Source organism: Pan troglodytes, chromosome 20 (assembly GCF_028858775.2).
Source record: "Pan troglodytes isolate AG18354 chromosome 20, NHGRI_mPanTro3-v2.0_pri, whole genome shotgun sequence".
Classification (NCBI taxonomy): Eukaryota; Metazoa; Chordata; class Mammalia; order Primates; family Hominidae; genus Pan; species Pan troglodytes.
The window spans coordinates 53962950-53985272 of NC_072418.2; the positions used below are offsets into that span (position 1 = coordinate 53962950).

Here is a 22323-nt window from a genome sequence, read left to right on the forward strand (position 1 = left end):
TAGCTATACTCTGCAGTATCCAAGCACAGAACTTTGAGAAGACAGACACTAAGATCATGAGGTCATTCCCAGGCAGACCCATCCAAGGGTGCCTGGTAAAGGTTTAGCAATGACTGTCCAGCAAAGCCCTATCTATAGTGTTTTTCAATTTCAGTGCAGTAAATACTTCTTCTTTGGCTATTGTCAAGCTACTGGTGCAGACAGACTTGGGGAGTTGGAAAGAGGTGTGCAGAAACTCATCATTACAGACATAGTACAAGAGACAGATCTCACTCCCAAGCATAGGTGTTAGTTGAAATAATTCGCAACAGTTGAGTTTTGAGTATTTACTGACAATTTTTTAAATCAATTATGTAATTATACGCTTATATAATTTAATTTTTAATGATGGCTGCATTTAGCAACTGGCTCTTGAAATTCCTGAAAATTTGCTGGTAGACTCTTGCGAGCATGTATGAGCTGGCCCTGGCACACATTGGGCCTGCCGCCCAGCCCAAGTTTATTGACCTCGTTACTCATAGGGACTCTGCTTTATTTTAAAATTATGTTTATGGCTTCTTGTCTGTCATCTCCTGCTAGAATATAAGTTCTGTGAGGGCAGGGATTCTGACTGGCTTGCTCACAGTTCTTCCTCCAGCACCCAGAACAATGCCTGGTGCATAGCAGGTGCCTAATAAATAGACCAATGCCTGGCCCGTAGTAGGTGCTCAATAGCTGTTGATGAGTGAAAGTAAGAAAGAGAATGAGATTCCTAACACAATGGTTTCATGTAAATTAGAAACAATACCCTGTGACACTGCCTTGTTTTCCAAGGATGCAGGGCACTTAAAGCCATTTATGTCGGTGCCTGTGGGGAGGGAGGGGAGCAGAGCCAGAGATGAAGAGTGGAAATAAATTAATAAAATGAGAGAAGGGCTTTGCCTGGGCAGGAACTGAAGCCTGTGATTAACTCAACTCTCCTCACCTGAGATCTGATTAGGAAAACGAGGACATCTTCATTTGCATAGAATTTTCCAGGAAACAAGGCACTTAGTTCCCTGCCCTGGACCACAGGGGCTCCAGGGAGGAGGCTGGTAGAAGGCAGTCATGCTCAAGGTCACTCTGCAGGGCTGAGGTGTTTCCGTCTAGAAACCTGATACAGTGGGGTGGACGGGGGACTCCCAAGGAAAAACATGCAAAGAGGGAGGCAGCCACTTGTCAGTACACAGCTCCCGGCTTGGCATGGTGGGGCCACTGTGTACGTGTTTCTTGAAGTCATTAATTGGATGGATAAGGCTGGGCGCGGCAGCTCACGCCTGCAATCCCGGCACTTTGGGAAGCAGACGTAGGCGGATCGCTTGGGGTCAGGTGTTCGAGACCAGCCTGAGCAACACAGGGAAACCTCATCTCTACACAAAATTTAAAAAGTAGCAGGGCATGGTGACAGGCACCTGTGGTCCCAGCTACTCGGGAGGCTGAGGTAAGAGGATCACTGGAGCCCAGGAGGTCACGGTTGCAGTGAGCCATGATTGCGTTACAGCATTTCACCAGGAGACTGAGCAAGACCTTGTCTCAAAAAATAAAAAATAAACACATGGATGAATGAATACAATTTAGGATGATTCCATTTTTATTGTCATTATTTATTCGGTTTTTAGAGACACTAAGCGTGTTAAAAATTGTCGTCTTTGGAATACAATGCCTGTTTAAGGGGTCCGTGCTCATGCCCTCTGTGCCTCCGGTCTTGAGTAGTGATGGTGACACAGCAAGGGTGGGGGCATGGTGGGGAGAAAACGCCTGAAGCAACTGCTCTGGGAAAGGAGAGATCAGAGCCGGAGTAAAGATCAGGATGCTGGGGACTGGGGCTCCTGGGTCTGAGGGAGGAGGGGCTGGGCCTGGACTCCTGGGTGTGAGGGAGGAGGAGCTGGGGCCTGGACTCCTGGGTCTGAGGGAGGAGGGGCTGGGGCCTGGGATCCTGGGTCTGAGGGAGGAGGGGCTGGGGCCTGGGCTCCTGGGTCTGGGGGAGGAGGGGCTGTGGCTTGGACTCCTGGGTCTGAGGGAGGAGAGGCTGGGGGCCTGGACTCCTGGGTCTGAGGGAGGAGGGACTGGGGCCTGGACTCCTGGGTCTGAGGGATGAGGGACTGGGGCCTGGACTCCTGGGTCTGAGGGAGGAGGGGCTGGGGGCCTGGACTTCTGGGTCCTGAGTAGAGAGAGGAGGGCCTGGGCAGCTGACGAGGTCCATCCCACCATGAAGACCATCATTTGTCCCGCATCGTTTCCTCAATCCAGCTTCGGTACTTGCACAGGTTGGTGTAGACACCGGGGTAGCCAGGCAGGGCGCAGCGCTCCATTCCCCAAGACACAAGGCCCTGGAGCTGTCCTCTGCACACCAGGGGTCCCCCAGAGTCACCCTGAGGGGGAGGAACAGAAATGGAGACACTGATGGACAGGTAGCCAGAGCCACCACGGCACAGAGAACCCGAGAAGCAGACACAGGGAGACAGGCAGAGACACTGGTGGACAGTTAGGGACACAGTCCTGCCCCAGCTCTGAGGTCTCAGCCCCGGAGGTCGGGGCACTTCCTTCCCTCTCCGCTGGGTCTGGCTCTGTCTCTGTGTGCACCTGCCTGTCCCTTGAGTCTCACCAGGCCCCTCTCTGTTCACTCCAACTGTAGAACATTTGTGTGTCTCTCTTTCTATTTCCCCGTCTCTGCCTCTCTCAAGGATGCATTAAGACTTCTAGAAGCCTCAGCACAGCCTTTCCCAGACCCATATGAGCAGAGGCCACTCTGCGATCTTTCCCCAACCTGCCTCATCCCATTCCACCAACTACCCTAAGAGGGTTACTCCCACCTGACAGATGAGGAAACTGAGGCATGAATGCTCTGAGTCCATTACCCAGGGGGCACAGGGCTAGGAAGCAGGGTGGCCTGGCTATCGGAATCTCTCTGTGCCTGCGGTTCACTCTCTTCCGAAGACCTCTGCAGACTTCCACGCTCCTGACATCATTTGCTTAAATCCCAGTCCCAAATAATCCCTACCACAGCTCCCATCCTGGGCCTTACCTGACAAGAGTCCTTCCCGCCCTGGGGAACTCCTGCACAGACCATGCCAGGCGTGATGGTTCTAGGATAGGCCTTCTGGCACACCTCATCCGGGGAGATGTTGATGTTCACGCATTGCAGAGAGGCGGGGTACCTGGCTGGGGGACACTGCAGGGTTATAACTGGATCTACCCTCCCATAAGACCCAAGGGTCCAGGCCCCCAGCCCCTCCTCCTTCCGACCCAGGAGTCCAGCCCCAGCACCTCCTCCCTCAGACCCAGGAGTCCAGGCTCCCAGCCCCTCCTCCCTCAGACCCAGGAGTCCAGCCCCAGCACCTCCTCCCTCAGACCCAGGAGTCCAGGTCCCCAGCCCCTCCTCCCTCAGACCCAGGAGTCCAGACCCCCAGCCCCTCCTCCCTCAGACCCAGGAGTCCAGGTCCCCAGCCCCTCCTCCCTCAGACCCAGGAGTCCAGGTCCCCAGCCCCTCCTCCCTCAGACCCAGGAGTCCAGGTCCCCAGCCCCTCCTCCCTCAGACCCAGGAGTCCAGGTCCCCAGCCCCTCCTCCCTCAGACCCAGGAGTCCAGGTCCCCAGCCCCTCCTCCCTCAGACCCAGAAGTCCAGGCCTCAGCCCCCTCCTCCCTGAGACCCAGGAATCCAGGCCCAGCCCCTCCTCCCTCAGACCCAGGAGTCCAGGTCCCAGCCCCTCCTCCCTCAGACCCAGGAGTCCAGGTCCCAGCCCCTCCTCCCTCAGACCCAGAAGTCCAGGCCTCAGCCCCCTCCTCCCTGAGACCCAGGAATCCAGGCCCAGCCCCTCCTCCCTCAGACCCAGGAGTCCAGGCCCAGCCCCTCCTCCCTCAGACCCAGGAGCCCCAGTCCCCCAGCCCCTCCTCCCTCAGACCCAGGAGTCCAGACCCCCAGCCCCTCCTCCCTCAGACCCAGGAGTCCAGGCCTCAGCCCCCTCCTCCCTGAGACCCAGGAATCCAGGCCCAGCCCCTCCTCTCTCAGACCCAGGAGCCCCAGTCCCCCAGCCCCTCCTCCTTGAGACCCAGGAGTCCAGGCCCAGCCCCTCCTCCCTCAGACCCAGGAGTCCAGCCCAGCTCCTCCTCCTTCAGACCCAGGAGTCCAGGCCCAGCCCCTCCTCCCTCAGACCCAGGAGCCCCAGTCCCCCCAGCTCCACCTCCTGGAGACCCAGGAGCCCAGGCCCAGTCCCCTACTTTCCAAGACGCAGGAGTCCTCACCGATGGGGCTGGATATAGTTCCCCAGCCTGACACTCGGCAGGAGGTCCCGGGGCTGGCACAGGCCTGGGTGACCTCAATGGGCCTGACTGCCCTCCCGATCCGTGTGGGCTGCTGTAGCCGCAGCAGCATGAGGTCGTTGTCGTGGGTCCGGGAGTTGTAGTTGGGGTGCGTCACCTGACGAACCACGCGCAGCACCTGCTGGGTGGCCTCCCACCTCCTCAGGTTGTGCTTGCCCAGGGCAACCTGAAGGATCCTGGCCACGACCCCCAAGAGAAGCGCTGCTCAGGGTCTGAGCCGGAGACTCCTCCCCACCCTCCAGCCGGGTTCCCTGGCCGGGTGATGAGTCTTCCCCGAGGTCTAGCCTGCTTCTCACTAACTGCAGGCCGAGCATTCTTGGCCTCCTGTGCCCTTCCCCATGGCCAGGGCATTCTCTCGGCCCAGCCCCAGCTGCCTCTCCTTCCGCTCTTGGGCTGGGCTCCAGCTCCTGGCTTGGGAAGAAGGTGATGATTGGGAGAGCTTGGCTCCGTTCCAGGGTCTGTGCTGGGCTCAGTGCATTGAGTCCTAAGCGAAACTGCGTTATGAGTCTAGGCTCTAAATCGGAACTGATATTCCGGAGTAGGCACCATTCTGTTTCTAGCCTGGGCTCTGAGTTCTAGACATCTTAAACTTTTGACTCTATGCTAAGATCAGGATTCTAGATCGAACCTGGATTATGACTTGATTTTTTTTTTTTTTTTTGTGATGGAGTCTTGCTCTGTCACCTAGGCTGGAGTGCAGTGGCATGATCTCAGCTCACTCTCGACCTCCACCTCCCGGTTCAAGTGATTCTCCCGCCTCACCCTCCCAAAGTGCTGGGATTACAGGCGTGAGCCACCGCGCCCGGCCTCTACAGGTCTGTTTCATATTGGATTATAGGGCTCTTGGTTCTGGACTCTGGCCCTAGCCCTTGACCTCAGGTTGGGCTCTGGGTTCTAGTTGGAGCTCTAGGTTATGGCCTGGATCCAAGATTCTAGAGTCTGGTTTGCATTCTGGCCTTTATATTCTAGACTCTGGCCTGAGCTTTGATCTCTAGGTTCTGGACTGACCTGTTTATGGCATAGATATGGCTTATAGGCATTTTGACCTCTTGGCTGGGGTCTGGGTTGTAAGTTCAGATCTAGAATTTAGGAGAGGTCTAGGTTTTATATGGGGCTTCTGATTAGGATCTGCATTCTGGGATTTATTTATTTATTTATTGATATGGAGTTTCGCTCTTGTTGCCTAGCCTGGAGTGCAATGGTGCGATCTCAACTCACTGCAACTTCCGCCTCCCAGGTTCAAGTGATTCTCCTGCCTCAGCCTCCTGAGTGGCTGGGATTACAGGCATGTGCCACCATGCCTGGCTAATTTTGCATTTTTAGTAGAGACAGGGTTTCTCTATGTTGGTCAGGCTGGTCTCGAACTCCTGACCTCAGGTGATCTGCCCGCCTCAGCATCCCAAAGTGCTAGGATTACAGGCATGAGCCACCGCACCCGCCACATTCTGGGATTCAAACACTGGGTTGAAGTCTGCTCATAGCGGAGCTATAGACTAGACTCTGAACTAAACCTTGGGTGTGAAACAGCCTCCAGGTTTTGCCTCTATTCTTACAGTTGTATGTTCCAGCTGTGAGTAGCGTTCTAGTTCTGGATTTATGGCTAGACTGCAGGTCCTGAACTGGGCTCTGAGTTCTACGTAGTGTCCTGAGTTTCTGAATGTAGACGGGGTCCTGAATTCAGCCACCAATCTGGAATGGGCTAAGCTTGGTCTTGATGTAATGTGTGGCCTCTGGAAGAATCACTGGATTAGATGTTTGGTTCTCAGCAGGTCCATGGGTTCCAAGCTGCCCATCTGCTTTCAGAACCTAGGCTGAGTTCGAGATTTATGGAGGAGTCCACATCCCGAGCTGTGTTTTTGGTTCCAGGCTCTTCTCTAGACCTCAAACCAGGAGCCAGCCACTACATTGGGTTCTATACAGAGATCCAGGTTCTCAGCTCAGCTGTAGGGCTTTAGACTCTGGAATTCACTAGGTACAGGGACAGGGGAGGGGGTCACTTACGGGCGGCCGCAGTGAGCAGCAGTGATGACCCACTGGTCTGAAAGCAGGGCGCCTCCGCAGAGGAAGCGGCGCCTGGGACCCGCCAGCAGGGCCGCCTGCCACGGCTGGGAGCTCTGGGTGCACGTATAGCCACCAATTATCTTGTTCTCATCCTCTTGGCTCTGTGTCATGGCTAGGAGTGGACAGGATTGGGTGGGGAAAGTAGATGAGCAAACACTCTCCACTCCACAAGTTTGTAGGATTCCAAAACTGACAAATCCCCTTCCTTTTGGTCTAACCCCTAAACCGCCCGCCTCTATCCGTCCCACCCAGGGTGAGACATGTCCAATATTGACCCCGTTATTGCCCCAGCACGGAGAGCTTTCTGACTCACCTCCCAAGTCACCTCCGTAGCATCTCTCATTTTGTGCCATGGCCACCTTATCCAGGGCCTTGCTACATCTACAACCCTCAGCTCTATGCTCCCATAATTTCTGTGATCACTTCTCGAAATATGCCACATTTCCCCCCAATGAGTCCTTCCCCAACACATTCAAGGACCTCCCTGTCTCCTCCCCAACGTTCCCACTCAGTGGGACCCCAAGGATCCGCCTTCTCTTGCCCCACACTTGCCCCCATCCACCTCGCACACCCATGCCACGATCCCGCCACCCCATGCCACGATCCTGCCACCCCATCATCCTTCTCCACCTTCCCTCTGACAACAAAACATCTTTCCCACATTGTTTCTTTCCTAACACAGTCAAGTAGAGCCCCGTGATCTTTCTGTTATGACCCACTCAGGACCTAATAGTTCCCTACGATTCCTTATGTATTTTGCACCAGATCTTATAAACACTTCTCTCCCCAGCCCCACAATTTCCTAGCACCTCCGCAACTAGGAATTTAGGCCTCCAGCATGCTCCCCGACCATGACCCCCAAACCACTCCCTGCTCTTTCTTATGAGGTCACCATGAGCATCCAGGGGCCCCAAGGACCCATCCCCATCTCTTCTCAGAGCCTCCAGGGGACCCCCTTGTGTCATACCCAACCGTTCTCTTACCTATAGCCAGGACTTGAAGTGCTGTCAGCAGGAGGAACATTTTAGGGGCTGAGGGCCAGGTCCTGTCAAATGCAGAGAAAAAGTGAGAGAGAAGGAACCTTCAACAGAACCGGGGGCTGAGAGGCAGAGACAGCGAGGGGCACTTACCCAGAGCCCAAGACCCTCAGGGACATGAAGACACAGCAGAGAGGTAGGGACCAGAGACCAGGGGGGCGGGGCCTGCAGGCTCTGCGGGCGGCAGGTGGGAGGATGTGGAGCAGGGCACAGGTCCCTCCTTGATGTCTTGATGAAGGAAGGAGGGGAGGTGTCTCTCTTCCTAGTCACGCTGGCAAAGCCTTTTATCCCCGGTAAGGACAGCTGGCCCTGCCCCCACCTCCCGCCGCCCTGCTTCTGACATTTTTTTTTTTTTTATTGCCTAGTTCCCATTCCAGGACTCCCTGAATCCATCCCCTCCCTCCCCTGTCTGGCCAAAAAAGCAGCCACAATTGTTCATGAGAACCCGCCCGGGGAAGATGCTATAATCTAGAAGGAATCCTGGGAGGGGACCCCAGGGCAGGGTGGGCAGGGGAAGGTTCCCAGTTGCTGGAGGTGGTGGATCTAGTGGTGGAGTCAGGAAACCAGGGTAGGGAGTGTCAGAGGAAAGGGCACGAAGGGGCTGAGAGAGGGAGGAAGAGAGGCACTGAGAGAGGGAGTCACGGGAGGAGAGAGAGAGGGAGAGAGAGAGAGAGAGAGAGAGAGAGAGAGAGAGACAGAGAGAGACAGAGAGATGGAGAGAGAGCCAGATAGAGAGACACACAGAGAGAGAGAGACAGAGACAGGGTGACGGGGGGGAGAGAGAGAGAGATGGAGAGACAGAGAGAGCCAGACAGAGACACACAGAGAGAGAGAGAGAAAGAGAGACAGAGACAGAGTGACAGAGAGGGGGAGAGAGAGAGAGAGAGAGAGAGAGAGACTGGGAAAATGAATGAGAAGATATGACAGTGGAGAGAGAGGAGTCCAGGAATACGAGCACAGAGGCAGGTGTGCTCATGAGAGAAGGAACTGAGGAGAGAGCTGGAGAAACCGGTGGAAGTTGGATGTGACAGGCAACAGGAGAGGCAGAAAACAAGACAAAAACAAGAAAAAAACAAGACAGAGGAAGAGGGAGACACAGAGACGCAGGGAGAGAGGGGTGTGGAGAAGTGGAGATAGAAAAGCAAAAGACGGAGGGAAGAAGGTGGAGATAGAATGGAAACAGACACACAGAAAGAGAAAACAGTGGAGAGAGAGGAGAGAGGCCGAGACGCCCCCACCATGCGGCACTCACCACAAACACACACAGAACAACAGCGATGATGATGAAGGCAGTGTGGGCATGAGATGTGGAAGAGAACTGGACATGGTGGGAGAAAGAGGATGGGACAGGCAGTCTGATGGCAGAGGGGAGACGGGAAGGATGGGCACCTACAGGGGATGGGGACAATGACAGAGGAGACGGAGGCAGAGATGAGAGATGGCAGCGCCAGGGAGAGATGGAGAGGAGGGGTGGGATAGAGGACGGGCAGGAGGTGGGCGGGAGATACCTGGACCTGGAGCAGAGCTGCCCACCTTGCTTTCTCACTTTCGACTCCTGAGAGATGGGGGAGCAGAGGCCCCAGCAGGGAGCAGGAAGGTTGGTGCCAGAACTGGCATTCCCCAGCTTGGGATCTGCAGAGGTGTGGGGAAGAGCTAGGTGCAGAGACAAAGTGAGAGCTGGAGATGCAAAGAGAGAGTGACAGAGACCCAGAGAGGGGGACAGAGACCCAGAGGGAGAGGGACAGAGACCCAGAAAGAGAAGGGGACAGAGATTCAGAGACAGAAGGACAGTCTTAACAGACGGGGTTGGAAATTCAAAATAGGAGACGGCAGAGAGCAGGAGAGACAGAGTGAATGAGATGGGGAAGGATTCTGGCCAGCCTGCAGGGGGGTTCTGGAGTTGGGGGGGGTTCCATCCTCATTTGGGGGAGGGCCTACCCTCCTCAGCCCCTCCCCTAGCCCCTTAAATTCCCCAGTGCTTGTGTCCGTCTCTGGGCCTGGGCAGCCCCGTACCTGGACCACGTGGTGACTCAGGAGGCTGCTTGCCTCCCTCGGCTACCCCAACTGTTCCCCGGCCTCAGCCTGACTCAGCCTCCCTCCACCTCGGCACCCCCCTAGGCTGGCTCTTTGAGCTGGAGCTTGGCCTGGGTCTGTCTGTACACCTGGGGACGCACTGTCTGGGCACCTGCATCTGGATCCACACACCCATCTCTCCCCAGGTGCCTTTCTGTGATTCCTGAACTGTTTCTGTTTAACTATGGGCCTCCCTGCTTTGAGCTGAAGGCCTTGGGAAGCCTTCCCGGCCTCCTCTGCCTTGGTTTAGGCTCCGCATCAATACAAGAACCCCCTCTTTATTTTTAAATTTTTAAATTTATTTTATTTATTTATTTTATTTTATTTTATTTTATTTTATTTCTTCTTCTTCTTTTTTTTTTTTTTTTTTTGACGGAGTCTCACTCTTTAGCCCCGGCTGGAGTGAAGTGGCTCAATCTCGGCTCACTGCAACCTCTGCCTCCTGGGTTCAAGCGATTCTCCTGCCTTAGCCTCCTGAGTAGCTGGGGCTATAGGCACCCACCACCATGCCCCGCTCATTTTTCTGTATTTTTAGTAAAGACAGGGTTTCACCATGTTGGCCAGTCTGGTCTCAAACTCCTGACCTCAAATGATCCACCCTCCTTGGCCTCCCAAAGTGCAAGGATTACAGGCATGAGCCACCACACCCGTCAAGAACTCCCTCTTTTAAGAAAGGATTCTCTTGGGACCCAGGGATGGGGTGGCAGGAGGGAGCTGCTCTGTGGTGACGAATCAGCTTTGCACCGGATGTGGCGGTGATTACACGATTCTACACATGAGATAAAGAGACACAGAAGCCCACGTGCGCACACACACGTGCAAAGAAATGCGTGTGAAAAATGAACGCGCAGTGTGATCTGTAGTCTCGTTAATAGTTTGGTTTCTGTGTTGATTTCCTGGTTTCCATTCTGAACGACAGTTACACAAGGTGTCGCCACGGGGAGAAGTAGGTGAGGGAGATTCCCTATGCTGTGTGTGTAGCCTCCTGTGAGTCTGTAATTATCTCAAAGGAAAAAGTTAAAAATAAAACAGAATTTCCTAGTAAACACAAGGTCTCCCTGTTCCTAAAAAGAACACTCTACTTAAGCAGAAGGCCTTGGTCAACCCCCAGGAGCCTGGGAGTGGCTCCTTCATGCCACTCTATCCCTGGGATCCAAGAGAATCCTTTCTTTAAAGGGTGGCAGGGGGGCAGGTGCGGTGGCTCACGCCTGTAATCCCAGCACTTTGGGAGGCCAAGGCGGGTGGATCACCTGAGGTTAGGAGTTCAAGACCAGCCTGGAAAACATGGTGAAACCCAATCTCTACTAAAAATACAAAAAAACTGAGCTGGGCATGGTGGTGGGTGCCTGTAGCCCCAGCTACTCAGGAGGCTGAGGCAGGAGAATCGCTTGAACCCGGGAGGCAGAGGTTGCAGTGAGCTGAGATTGTGCCACTGCACTCCAGCCTGGGTGACAGAGCGAGACTCTGTTGCAAAATAAATAAATAAACAAACAAACAAATAAATAAAGAGGGGGTTCTTGTGTTTATGCAGAGCCTGAGCCAGGGCACAGAATGCCTGGCAGGCTCCCCAAGGCCTTCAGCTCAAAGGTAGGGAGACAGCTGGAGATGCAGCTGATGAGGCCCAGTTCACCGCCGGTGGCTCCCAAGGACTTGCCGTCCCCAGCCCGGACCTCAGCGCCTGCCGTGCCGTGGCCGGGTCGCTGGGTCCTCTTCCCACCACATTCTAGGTTCCCAGGGTATCTCGCTCACCACTCCACCACCTGCTTGGCACGGTCTTGTTTGCTGTGCCACGGGCATCGATAAATATCTGATGAATGAATGAACACAGAGCCTCAGTCGCTGCTCCTCTGTGAACTCACGGTCTGGTGAAACAGGCCAGCGGGGCAACAGGAAACTCCATCTGGTGTCACGTGTGCTCCCCTGGAGGAGGTTGAGGGGCTGGATGGAGCCTCAGGTATGGGAAAGGGTTCCAGGAGGAGGGGCAGTCTTAGCAAGTTCCTGCAGATGAATAGGAGTTTGCCAGGGAGGATGGACAGTGTGCGGAGAGGGTAGGAGGGAGGTGAGTGGTTTCGAGTAGGGATGGTGGGGCAGGAGGATGGTGAGAGAGCTCAGAGCGTAGGAGAGAGGAGTGGCCAAGATGAGCAGGGCCCTGGTGCTGCAGGGGCGAGAATTTTACTCCGAGGGTGATGGGGGATGGTGGCAGGATCCTGAGTAGGGGAGAGCAGAATCCTTCGGGATACTCAGGTCTGGAGCTCAGGAGAGTGATGGGGCATCATGGCACAGATGGTGCTGGATACCAGCGGTGTGGAGCCCACCTAGGGAGAGGGTATACAGTGAGAGGGCCCCACTGAAGACTCACAGCTCAGGGGGTGAGAAGCAGTTATGCCAGGGGTAGGAGTGATTGAAGAGCTAAGAGGGATGCCAGGAGGGAGCAGTGTCAGGAAAGTTGAGAGCTTTTTTTTTTTCTTTTTAAACAGGGTGTCACTCTGTTGCCCAGGCTGGAGTGCAGTGGTGCAATCACAGCTCACTGCAGCCTTGAACTCCTGGGCTCAACCATCCTCCCACCTCAGCCTCCTGAGTAGCTGGGACTACAGGCACGTGCTACCACAGTCAGTTAATTTTTGTGTTTTTTTGTAGAGACAGGGTCTCACGATGTAGCCCAGGTTGGTCTCCAACTCCAGGGCTGAAGTGATTTGCCTGCCTTGGCCTCCCCAAGTGCTGGGATTACAGGTGTGAGCCACTGCGCCCAGCCAGAGAGCGTTTTTTAAACGAGGGAGTGGCAGGGGCGGTCAGATGCCTCTGGAAGGAAGATAGGTGATGGGTGATTTTGGAGAGAAAGGTTTTTTGTGGTGTGGTAGGGGTGGAAGCTGGGCGGAGCAGAGGAGACCATAGGTGCGGACAGCTCTTGGGTGTGAAGGGAGGAGAAGGGTGGTTGATACTGATGGCTGTTTATAAGAAAGGAAAACCCGGATGGCACTTGGAACAAAAACAATCACTCACATGTATTCTGTGCTCAGCACAGCCAGGGACTGTGATGAAACCTTGGTTGTTTTTTTTTTTTTTTGAGATGAGTCTCAGTCTGTCACCCAGGCTGGAGTGCAGTGGCAGGATCTCGGCTCACTGCAACTTCCACCTCCCAGGTTAAAGCAATTCTGTTGCCTCAGCCTTTTGAGTAGCTGGGACTATGGGCGCCCACCACCATGCCTGGCTAATTTTTGCATTTTTAGCAGAGACGGGGTTTCGCCATGTTGGCCAGGCTGCTCTCAAACTCCTGACCTCAGGTGATCCACCTGCCTCGGCCTCCCAAAGTGCTGGGATTACAGGCGTGAGCCACTGCGCCCGGCAGATGAGACCTTTAAAAAAATGTTTAAGTTTTAAGAAAATTTTACAATTTTTTATTGTTGTAAAATAAACATAGCATAGGCCAGGCGCAGTGGCTCACGCCTGTAATCCTAGCACTTTGGGAAGCCGAGGAGGGCAGATTGCCTGAGCTCAGGAGTTTGAGACCAGCCTGGGCAACACGGTGAAACCCTGTCTCTACTAAAATACAAAAGAAATTAGCTGGGCGTGGTGGCGCACGCCTGTCGTCCCAGCTACTTGGGAGGCTGAGGCAGGAGAATCGCTTGAAACCAGGAGGCAGAGGTTGCAGTGAGCTGAGACCACGCCACTGCACTCCAGCCTGGGTGAGAGAGTGAGACTCCATCTAAAAAAAAAAAAAGCACAAAATCTAGCATTTTAAACATTTTTAGGTACAATTCAGTGGGATTCAGCAGATTTGCATTGCTGTGTAGCCATCACTACTCTCTAACTCCCCCAGATGTTTTCATTGTCCTCAAATTCTGCACCCACTAAATGATAACTCCCTGCTTCTCCCTTCCCCAGCCCCCAGCAACAATCATTCGACTTTCTGTCTCTATGAATTTGACTACTCTAGGTCTAGGTACCTGACATAATAGGAATTGGATTTTTTTTTTTTTTTTTTTAAGAGATAAGTCTTACTCTATCACCCAGGCTGGAGTGCAGTGGTGCAGTCATAGCTCACTGCAGCCGCAACCTCCTGGGCTCAAGTGATCCTCCCACCTCAGCCTCCTGAGTAGCTGGGACTACAGATGCACACCACTACACCCAGCTAATTAAAACTTTTTTTGTAGAGATGGGGTCTCACTGTGCTGCCCAGGCTTGTCTTGAACTCCTGGGCTCAAGTGATTCTCCTCCCACCTCAGCCTCTCAAAGTGCTGGGATTACAGGCGTGAGCCACTGCACCTGGCCAAAAGGAATCATATGATATTTGTCCTCTTGTGACTGGCTTATTTCACTCAATCTAATGTTCTCAACACTCATCCACGTTGTAGCATGTGCCAGGATTTCTTTCCTTTTTTAAGGCTGATTGCTATTCCACTGTGTATATAGACCACATTCTGTTTAACCAGCCAAGTTCTTTATCTGGGTTAGTGTCTTCTCTTTCTTTTCCTCCCTCTTTCCCTTCATCCCTCCCTCTTCTCGCATCTGCCTTCCTTTTCTCCCCCACCTCTTTTCAGCAAATATTTATCAAGCACCTACTATGTACACCCTCATAGTTCTAGGGGATACAGCAATGAACACAATAGATACCCCTTCCAAAAAAATCTTTGCCCTACTGATCTCTATATTCTGGAAGAAAAAGAAAGTAAATAAATACAATATACGACATTACAAGTTATGAGGGTCTATGAAAAGGTGGCAGCAAGGGCCTCCCTGCAGTGGAAGGGGTCTGTAGGTTTGGGAACTGCAAGAGGGTCAGTGGGGGGCCAAGTGGGTGAGGGGAGAATAGACAATGAGGGTCGTGAGGTCATGGAAAGTCTGGGCTCCTCGGGAGCCCATTTTACAGACAGGGAAACTGAGCCTGAGAGAGGAGGTGGCTTGTCCAAAGTCCCACAGCTGGTAGGTGCAGGAGGTATCAGAGACTCCAGGACTGTCCGAACCTCCGCTCCACACTCTAAACTCTTCCTTCTGTTGTCTCCCAAGGCCACTAACAAGTTCATTTGCACACCGATGTGTGTGTCCAACACGATTTGAACACATTTCACGAGAATTAACTCGCTGACACCTTCCCGTAGCCATGGGAGAGCTCATGAGTACCTCCGGTATTGTTACTCCCCTCATTGTACAGATGGAGGAAGCCAAGATGGAGATGCTCGGCCACTTGCCAAGGTTACACAACGCTGAATGGGGGTGCCGTGATTTGAACGCAGGTGGAGAGCTCTCAACCACCTCACGAAATGTTCAAGAACAAAGGAGTGGATGGTGCAACCAGCGATGTGGTGGGATTAGCCCCAGACATGGGGAAAGACGCCTCTTACATTGTTTCAGGAAGGAAGAAGGAAAGGGCAGGTCAGGTGCGGGTAGGGCGTGGGCCCGATGGCAGGAAGTCGAGGCTGGTCCGTCCTGTGGCTTGTTTCTTCCAGGGAGACGTCAGTCGGCTCATCTCAAGGGGCCTTGGTGGGTGGGGTTGGGAAGGCTGAGGGTGGTGGTGAAGGGGCCCAGGTGACGCTGAGGATCACATGTTTTAAGGGGCACCCTCTCAGCAGTTGGCGGATTTTTTTTCCTCCAACTTCCTGGATGTAGACAAAGAGAAGGCGCCTGCAGGACTGGGTGATGGCGGGAGGGATGCTGGGACTGGGGAGCTGAGGGTCGCCAGGGCAGAGGGGACTCTGGGGTTGCCCTTGAACTCCTGGGCTCAAGTGATCCTCCTCCCGCCTCAGCCTCTCAAAGTGCTGGGATTACAGGTGTGAGCCAGTGCACCCGGCCAAAAGGAATCATATTATATTTGTCCTCTTGTGACCGGCTTATTTCACTCAACCTAAAGTTCTCAGGGGGTGGAGACAAGGGGGGTTGGTGGGGAGGCTGCCTGAGGAGGGTCAGACGTCTTTGAGGTGGAAGAACAGGAATGGCGCACACAACCATGCACAGAGGCAGGGGAAGCTGTGGTCAGGGAGTGGGATGTGGGATTTTGTGGTTTCAGAGGTGGGGCTCTTCCAGATAGAGATAGAGGCGGGGTGTGACTGTGGGAACGATGGCGGGGGAGGTGGTCTCTGGCCACGTGGAGGTAGTGGGATGCAGAAGCTGGGGTGTCCTATCTTTGGAAGCTGGGGGGTCCTCTCTCCTGAAGCTCCCCACTCCATGTGTCAGCCAGTGCCCGTCTCTCTGTCCACTTATCATAGCAATGGGGCAGGTCACCAAGGGCTTCACATACATCCTCTCACATGTAACCCTCGTGAAAGCCCTGTGGGGTGAGGGACTCTTATTAGTACCACGTTATAGATGAGGAAACCAGGCCTTAGACAAGTAACTTGGGCAAGTGGCACAGCCAGGCCTCGAACCCAGATCATTTGGCTGTTAAACACCATGTCACTTTATCAGCAAATCTGTTTCCATGTCAGCGAGGGTGGGGAGTTCTGTTTGCCTTGTTCCCCGATGGGTCCCCAGCTCCTAGAACAGTCTGGCGTGAGTGTGCACACAGTGACTTGTCGTGGGATGAGCGGACAGACCCCCGTCTCTGTCTTCCCTTGGGTCCTGAGAGGCTCTTGGTTGGCAACTTTCCTAGTGTCTACCGTGTGCCATGTCTCCCTTAATTCTCCCACCAGCCCCATGAGACACGATGACACTCATTTTACAGATGACGAAATGGAGAGAAATGAGGTCAGTTGTCTAACGTGGCATGGAAGGGCTGGGATTTGAACCCCAGCCAGCCTGACTTGATGCCTCTCTGCTTCTGATCTCATGTGTGTCGTTGATGATCCAAACTCTCTCCGGGTAATCTCTCAGACCTTTCCGAGCCAGCACTGAAAACTGCTTTGTGCCAGGCGGCCTCTGTGTGCAAACCTGGGGGCCCCTGATGCTCGGCTGATGGACAGTGAACATCCCTGCCCCCCATCCCACCTCTATTACCTCCCATTTATTTCTGTTTAAGCTCCACGGTGTACCCCAACCTTCCCCCTGTGTCTCCTCTAAGTTAGTATCCTCTCCCCAGGTGCTTGGGTCAAAGACGCTTGGGAGTGTCTCTGATTCCTCCCTCGCTCTCACCTCCCATTTTGGCAGTTCCTGTCACTTAGCTCCAAAGTACACAGTAAAGAATCCACCCACTTGTCCCCTCTCAGTCACCCTCTTCCAAGTCACCCTTATCGCCCACCTACACAGGTGCAAGAGCATCCAAACTGGTCTCGCTGCTTCCAGCCTCGACCCCCAACCCCTCCCTCCCTCGCCCTGCTAAGTCCATTCTCTACTCAGCAGCCAACGTCTTCTTAAAACAATATCATGTTAAAACCTGCTTAAAACCCATCTGTGAGTCCCCACTGCAATTATAATAAAACGCAAATGCCTCCAAGGCACTTGGTGTCCGGCTTCTGTCCATCCTTCCAACCTCATCACTCCATTGTGTACTGTGCTTCTGCCCCCTGGAACTTCTTCCATCTCCTCAACATGGGAGGCGCCTTCCCAACTTAGAGGCTTGGCCTTTGCTGTTCCCTCTGCCTGGGACACGCTTCCCACCACTCTGCCTGTGATCTTCCTTCAGATTTCAGCTTAAAGGTCATCTCCTGACCACCTTCTCCAGAGCTGGCATTCCCTTCCAGTTTCTATCTCAGCTTCTTGTGGGTTTCCTTCCTACACCTTATCTCAATCTGTAATTGCTCTATCGGTTTGCTTCCTTGTTTATTATCATTGCCGGTTTTCTTCCTCTCTATGGTGTTTATTACTGTCGGATGTCTCTCATGTTTTATTTATTTACTTTCTTACTCTTACGTCTACTCTGTCTCCCACAACTTGAATGGCAACCCTGACAGCGCAGGGATTTTCACCGTCTTTATCTGCCTCTATGCCCTGGCACATGGGAGGTGTTCAGTAAACCTTTGTGGAAGGAAGAGACATCTCTTATTAGAACTGAGGCTTCACGAGGGCAGGGACCTTGTCTATCTTGTTGCTGAATCCCTGGTGCCACGTCTGCCACCTGGCACGTGGCAGGGGCTCTATAACAGGCTGAAGGAGGAAGATTATCTCAGAGCCTGTTTAGAATCTCTGCTTTTCTCCAGAATCTCTGCACTCAATGTCTCCACCTCCTCAGACCTGACAGCGATCTCCAATGAACCAGCCCCAGGAGAGCACACAGGTGGAAGATGGGGAAGCCGGTCTTTCTGAGACTGGGCTCCAAATCCCTGCAGTGGGGAGAATGCTTCTGACCTGATGGGATGAGATGCTGCCGTTTCGCTCCACTGCCACTTTTAGTTGTGTTTATATAGAGGCTGTGTTTGCCGAGGCCACAGGCCACAGCAAAAGTCCCTTTGTCCCCATGAAGACTGGGGCCTCCTGTTTAGCTAAAGGAGCATCTGTGTTCACTTGGGCCTCCAGCCTCAGCAGCTCCCTGCCCCTGCCCTCCATATTTACTAAGCCTTCCTCCTCCAGCAAAAGAATTTCCCGGGTTTACCATGGCCACCGGCATATGTGGCGAACATCTTTTTTGTTTGTTTTTGTTCAGTCTGCTTGGAAGAAATGTCTCTTGGATTTACACTGCCTTTGAGAACACGTAGGGCTCTTCACCCTTAGGAAACACACCCTCAGCATTGAATAGGGTTCCCAGCTCTTGGTGAGGACTTCTTAAATGGCCCTCACATCCATTCTCACCATCCTGACACCCTCGCCACTGCCCCAGTTTTGGCTACCAAATCCATGCCCAGACCTTTGTCCCAGCCCTCTCCCTGGCCTCCTGGCTCAGAGTCTTCCCTACTCCAGTCCTTCCTGGACACGGCCCCAGAGGGATCTTTCTGACACCCAGAGCTGGCCCTGTCTGCTCTAGCCCTCCCTAGTGCCCCATCCCGGCCAGAAGAATTCCAGTGCTTTATGGAGGGCTGGCCACCCCCTCCACCATCCTGCACAGGGAGGAGCGGCAAAGCCTCGCAGGGACTTGGGGCTCCCATGCCTGCAGGCCTCTGTGCCTGCGATTCTCTCTGCCTTGCACATTTGTCCCCATCTCGCCCTTTCCTGTGCTCATTCTTACTCATCTCCAGCTCCCGGTTTAAACATTACCTCTTTCAGGAAGCATTCCATGACGCACCACACTGAGGTAGAAGCCCCACCTCAGGCCTCCCCTGTGTCCCTCCTAAGCCCCACAGTGGCACATATCCCTCCGGATCTTGACTTGCCAGTATCCCTGCCCGCCTCCGCTGCCAGACAGGGAGCCCATTGAGGGCAGGGACTGGGGCTGACTCAGCTGCATTGCCCCACCGCCCTGCGCAGGGCCCGCCAGCTCCAAGGAAGCGTCAGGAAATGTTTGCTGCATGAATAAAGGGGTGATCAGTATCCCTCCTTTGCTCAAATATCCTCCATGGCTTCTGCAGTGCTTAGAAACAAAGCCAAGCCAAAGTCGCTTCTCCCTCTCACCTCTCTCCTCCACCTGCCCTCTCTCCTTTTTCCCTCAATCTCAGAGTCTGCACTTGCTGTTTCCTGCCAGGAACACTTACTTTCCCAGAGACCCTCCACCCCTGTGCTCTCTGCCTCACCCTGCACCTTTCCCTGAATATCTCCTCCTTGAAGCCTCCCCGTCCCTCCTACTTAAATAGAAGCGATTATCACGATCCAACATACCATATATTTGACTTATTTTTCTCGTTTTTTTTTTTTTTTTTTTTGTATCTCCCTTGAGGGCATGGTTTTGTTCTGTTCACTGCTGTCACAAATCACCTGCTCAAAAAGTATTTGTTGAGTGGATGACACAGGGGTCTTGAGGTCAAGGAGTGTCTAGTGTTTATACGGGGCCTTAAGATCTCTGCCAACCTGTGTCTCTCACCCTGAAGGACTGGCTCAGAGACCAGCGGGCAGGTGGGCGGAGACAGCTGAGCTCCCAGTCTGGGTAGCGGAGGGAGAGACCTGGCTTTGCTGTCAATGACCACCGGATGCACAGGCGAGGTCACAGCGACCCCTTGTGGCCAGAGACGAAAAGAGCACCTCCCCCCGCCCCCGGCTTTTTTTTTTTTTTGAAACGGAGCCTGGCTCTGTCGCCCAGGCTGGAGTGCAGTGGCCAGATCTCGAGATCTTGGCTCACTGCAACCTCCGCCTCCAGGGTTCAAGCCTCAGCCTTCTGGGTAGCTGGGATTACAGGCACCTGCCACCCCGCCTGGCTAATTTTTGTATTTTTCGTAGAGGCAGGGTTCCATCTCAAATTCCTGATCTCAAGTGATCTGCCTGCCTCAGCCTCCCAAAGTGCTGGGATTTCAGGCGTGAGCCACCACACCTAGCACCCCCAGCTCTTCAGAGACCCCCATGAGGAAGGCCGCAAGCCCAGGCTAAGAGGAACGGCGAGCACTCACTAAATGCCAGGCGCTCTTCTAAGCACTGATATGTATTTTTAACAATAACCACAGGACGGAAGTACCATTCCTCCCCACACTGTACAGCCGAAGAACCTGCTCAAGGTCACACAGCATTCCCGGCAGAGCTTGGTTCTGAACTCAGGCAGTCTGGGTCTAGGAAGCACATTGCAAACCTGCGCGGTCCAGTGGAGTGCCCACAGGTCCCATGTGGCAGCCGAACTGTGGGGAGTCTGGATTGAGATGGGCCGAAAGTGTAACATACACACCGAATTTTGAAAACTCTATATGAAAAAACATGTATAAAACATCTCGCTTAAGTTTTAACAAACTGATTACATATTAAAATTATAATATTTTGTATAAGTGGGTCAAATAAATTTATTAAAATATCACTTGTGTCCCTTCTCTAAAAATACGGCTATGAAAATATTTTAAATTATACATATGGTTTGCATTTTCGATTGGAGAGTACCTTAAACCACAAAAGAAATCTAATCCACTGCCCACCCCCTCCATGCAGAGGGATAAACTCCAATGAACAGAAGGGAAAAGGTCCCTTACCCAAAGCCACACGGTAAATCACTGGCACGTCAGCAATAGGAACCTAGGTCCCCTGGCTTCCAGCAGGTAGCCCAGCAAAAGTGTCCAGAGCTCCAGCTCCTTTGCTGATTTGCTGCAGTGTGGCCCTGGGCAACTTACTTCACCTCTCTGGGCTGTAATTTCATCCTCTATGAAATTGGTGCTGAAGGAACCAACCCAAATGCCCATCAATCAACGAGTGGATAAAGAAACTGTGGTGTATACGTATACGATGGACTACTACTCGGCCATAAAAAGGAATGAATTAACAGCATTTGCAATGACCTGGATAAGATTGGAGACTATTATTTTAAGTGAAATAACTCAGGAATGGAAAACCGAACATCCTATGTTCTCACTGATATGTGGGAGCTAAGCTATGAGGGCGCAAAGGCATAAGAATGATACAATGGACTTTGGGGACTTGGGGGGAAGAGTGGGAGGGGAACGAGGGAAAAGAGACAACAAATACAGTGCAGTGTATACTGCTCAGGTGATGGGTGCACCAGGATCTCACAAATCACCACTAAAGAACTTATTCAGGTAACCAAATACCACCTGTACCCCAACAACTTATGGAAAAATAAAATATTAAAAAACAAAAAATAAACTTTTAGATCCTTCTACATACCAGTTTAAAAAAATTGGTGCTGAAAACCCATTCCTTATGTCACTGAGCTAATGAGGAAGGCAGGCACACTCGGCACCAGGACTGGCACACAAGCGTCATCCTATACAATTGATCTTGATCATCTTGCACCCCCTACAGCTCATTCTCCTCACAGCAGCTGGAGTAACTTTTAGAAAATGGAAATTGGACCCACTGTTGGGACCAAAGCCCTCCAAAGACCTACCACTCTTAAAATACAAGTCTTTCTTGCCAACAGAAGACCATGCATGGCCCATCCCTGCTTAGTGGCTCGTTTCATCTCTTGCTATTCTCCTCCTCACCCACTCTTAAAATACAAGTCTTTCTTGCCAACAGAAGACCATGCATGGCCCATCCCTGCTTAGTGGCTCGTTTCATCTCTTGCTATTCTCCTCCTCACCCACTCTGTTCCCGCCACACTGGACTTGCTGTTCCTTGCACTTGCAAGCTGATTCCCACCCCTCCAGGCTTTTGCACCAGCAGTTCCCTCCACCAGGAAAGCTCTTCCCCCAAATGGCTCCATGCTTTGTTCTTTTGCTTCTGTAGGTCTGTGCATAACGTCACTTCCTCCAAGGCCCTTCCTTCCCTGACCCCTGTGGAAACAAACTCTTCCTGTCTCTCTCTCATCATTTTTTTTTTAATTTGTAGCATTCATCACTACCTGACATTACATATTGATGTGCTTACTGTCCGTTTCTCCCAGACTGAACTTCATGAGGGCAAACTTGTCTCCTGTTCACTGCCATGTTCCTAGAACCCAGAGGAGTGCCTGATGCAAAGGAGATGCTCATACACGTTTTGAGTGAATCATCTAGTCCTTGGCCTCCAGCCCAAGTTTGGGTGGCCACACAGTGAGGACAGGACTGAGAAGCAGGGGTTTGGGAGAATACTAAGCCCTGGGTTGGGTGATGGGAGGAGAGAATTGAGAAGCCTTCTAGGAGGACCCTGGAGGATCTGAGCAGGGTGATGGGAAGAAGGGGCATTTCTGACAAGAAGCCAGCCCAGCAAGTCCTGGAGGTGGGACTGAGAGCACCATCTCCCCGGGAAGTTTGAGATTCTCACAACCTCCCCGTACCTGTACAGGACAGCAACCCTGAAACCCAGCGCCCCCTGGTGGTCAGACAGTAACATGAACGACCAAGTCCCAGTGGTCACCATTTATTGAGCACCTCAACTTCTCTGATCTTCCATTTCCTCCCAGTGGTGCCTTGATGCGGGGCGGATGGGGGGGCAGGGGGGGAGGGGGC

General features: G+C 53.0%; 1 protein-coding gene across 3 annotated transcripts; it reads right to left on the minus strand.

Moving 5' to 3' along the window:
• Positions 1-1586: 1586 nt before the first annotated feature.
• KLK14 (kallikrein related peptidase 14) lies at positions 1587-9805 on the minus strand. Of its 3 annotated transcripts, XM_063802136.1 has the most exons (6): positions 7529-9805; positions 7382-7443; positions 6339-6510; positions 4260-4513; positions 3044-3180; positions 1587-2390 (listed from the first exon to the last, which is right to left on the minus strand). In XM_063802136.1, the coding sequence occupies exons 1-6, from the start codon at positions 7552-7554 to the stop codon at positions 2238-2240; spliced, it is 804 nt and encodes a 267-aa protein (XP_063658206.1). In that variant the 5' UTR covers positions 7555-9805; the 3' UTR covers positions 1587-2237. The 3 variants fall into 3 exon arrangements, with proteins under 3 accessions (XP_063658206.1, XP_024207383.1, XP_024207385.1); XM_024351615.3 differs by lacking the exons at positions 7382-7443; positions 7529-9805 and having other exon boundaries at positions 6339-7276; XM_024351617.3 differs by lacking the exons at positions 1587-2390; positions 7382-7443; positions 7529-9805 and having other exon boundaries at positions 3089-3176; positions 6339-7278.
• Between the last annotated feature and the right edge of the window lie 12518 nt (positions 9806-22323).

What these genes read in the sequence shown, in the direction of transcription:
- KLK14 (XM_024351615.3), bottom strand. Translation starts at nt 6,751, where the DNA reads ATGGCACAAAATGAGAGATGCTACGGAGGTGACTTGGGAGGTGAGTCA. An exon ending in AACTATATCCAGCCCCATCG is followed by an intron (nt 3,181 to 4,259) that starts GTGAGGACTCCT and finishes AGTGTCCCCCAG; the next exon opens with CCAGGTACCCCGCCTCTCTG. An exon ending in GCGGGAAGGACTCTTGTCAG is followed by an intron (nt 2,391 to 3,043) that starts GTAAGGCCCAGG and finishes CCTCCCCCTCAG; the next exon opens with GGTGACTCTGGGGGACCCCT.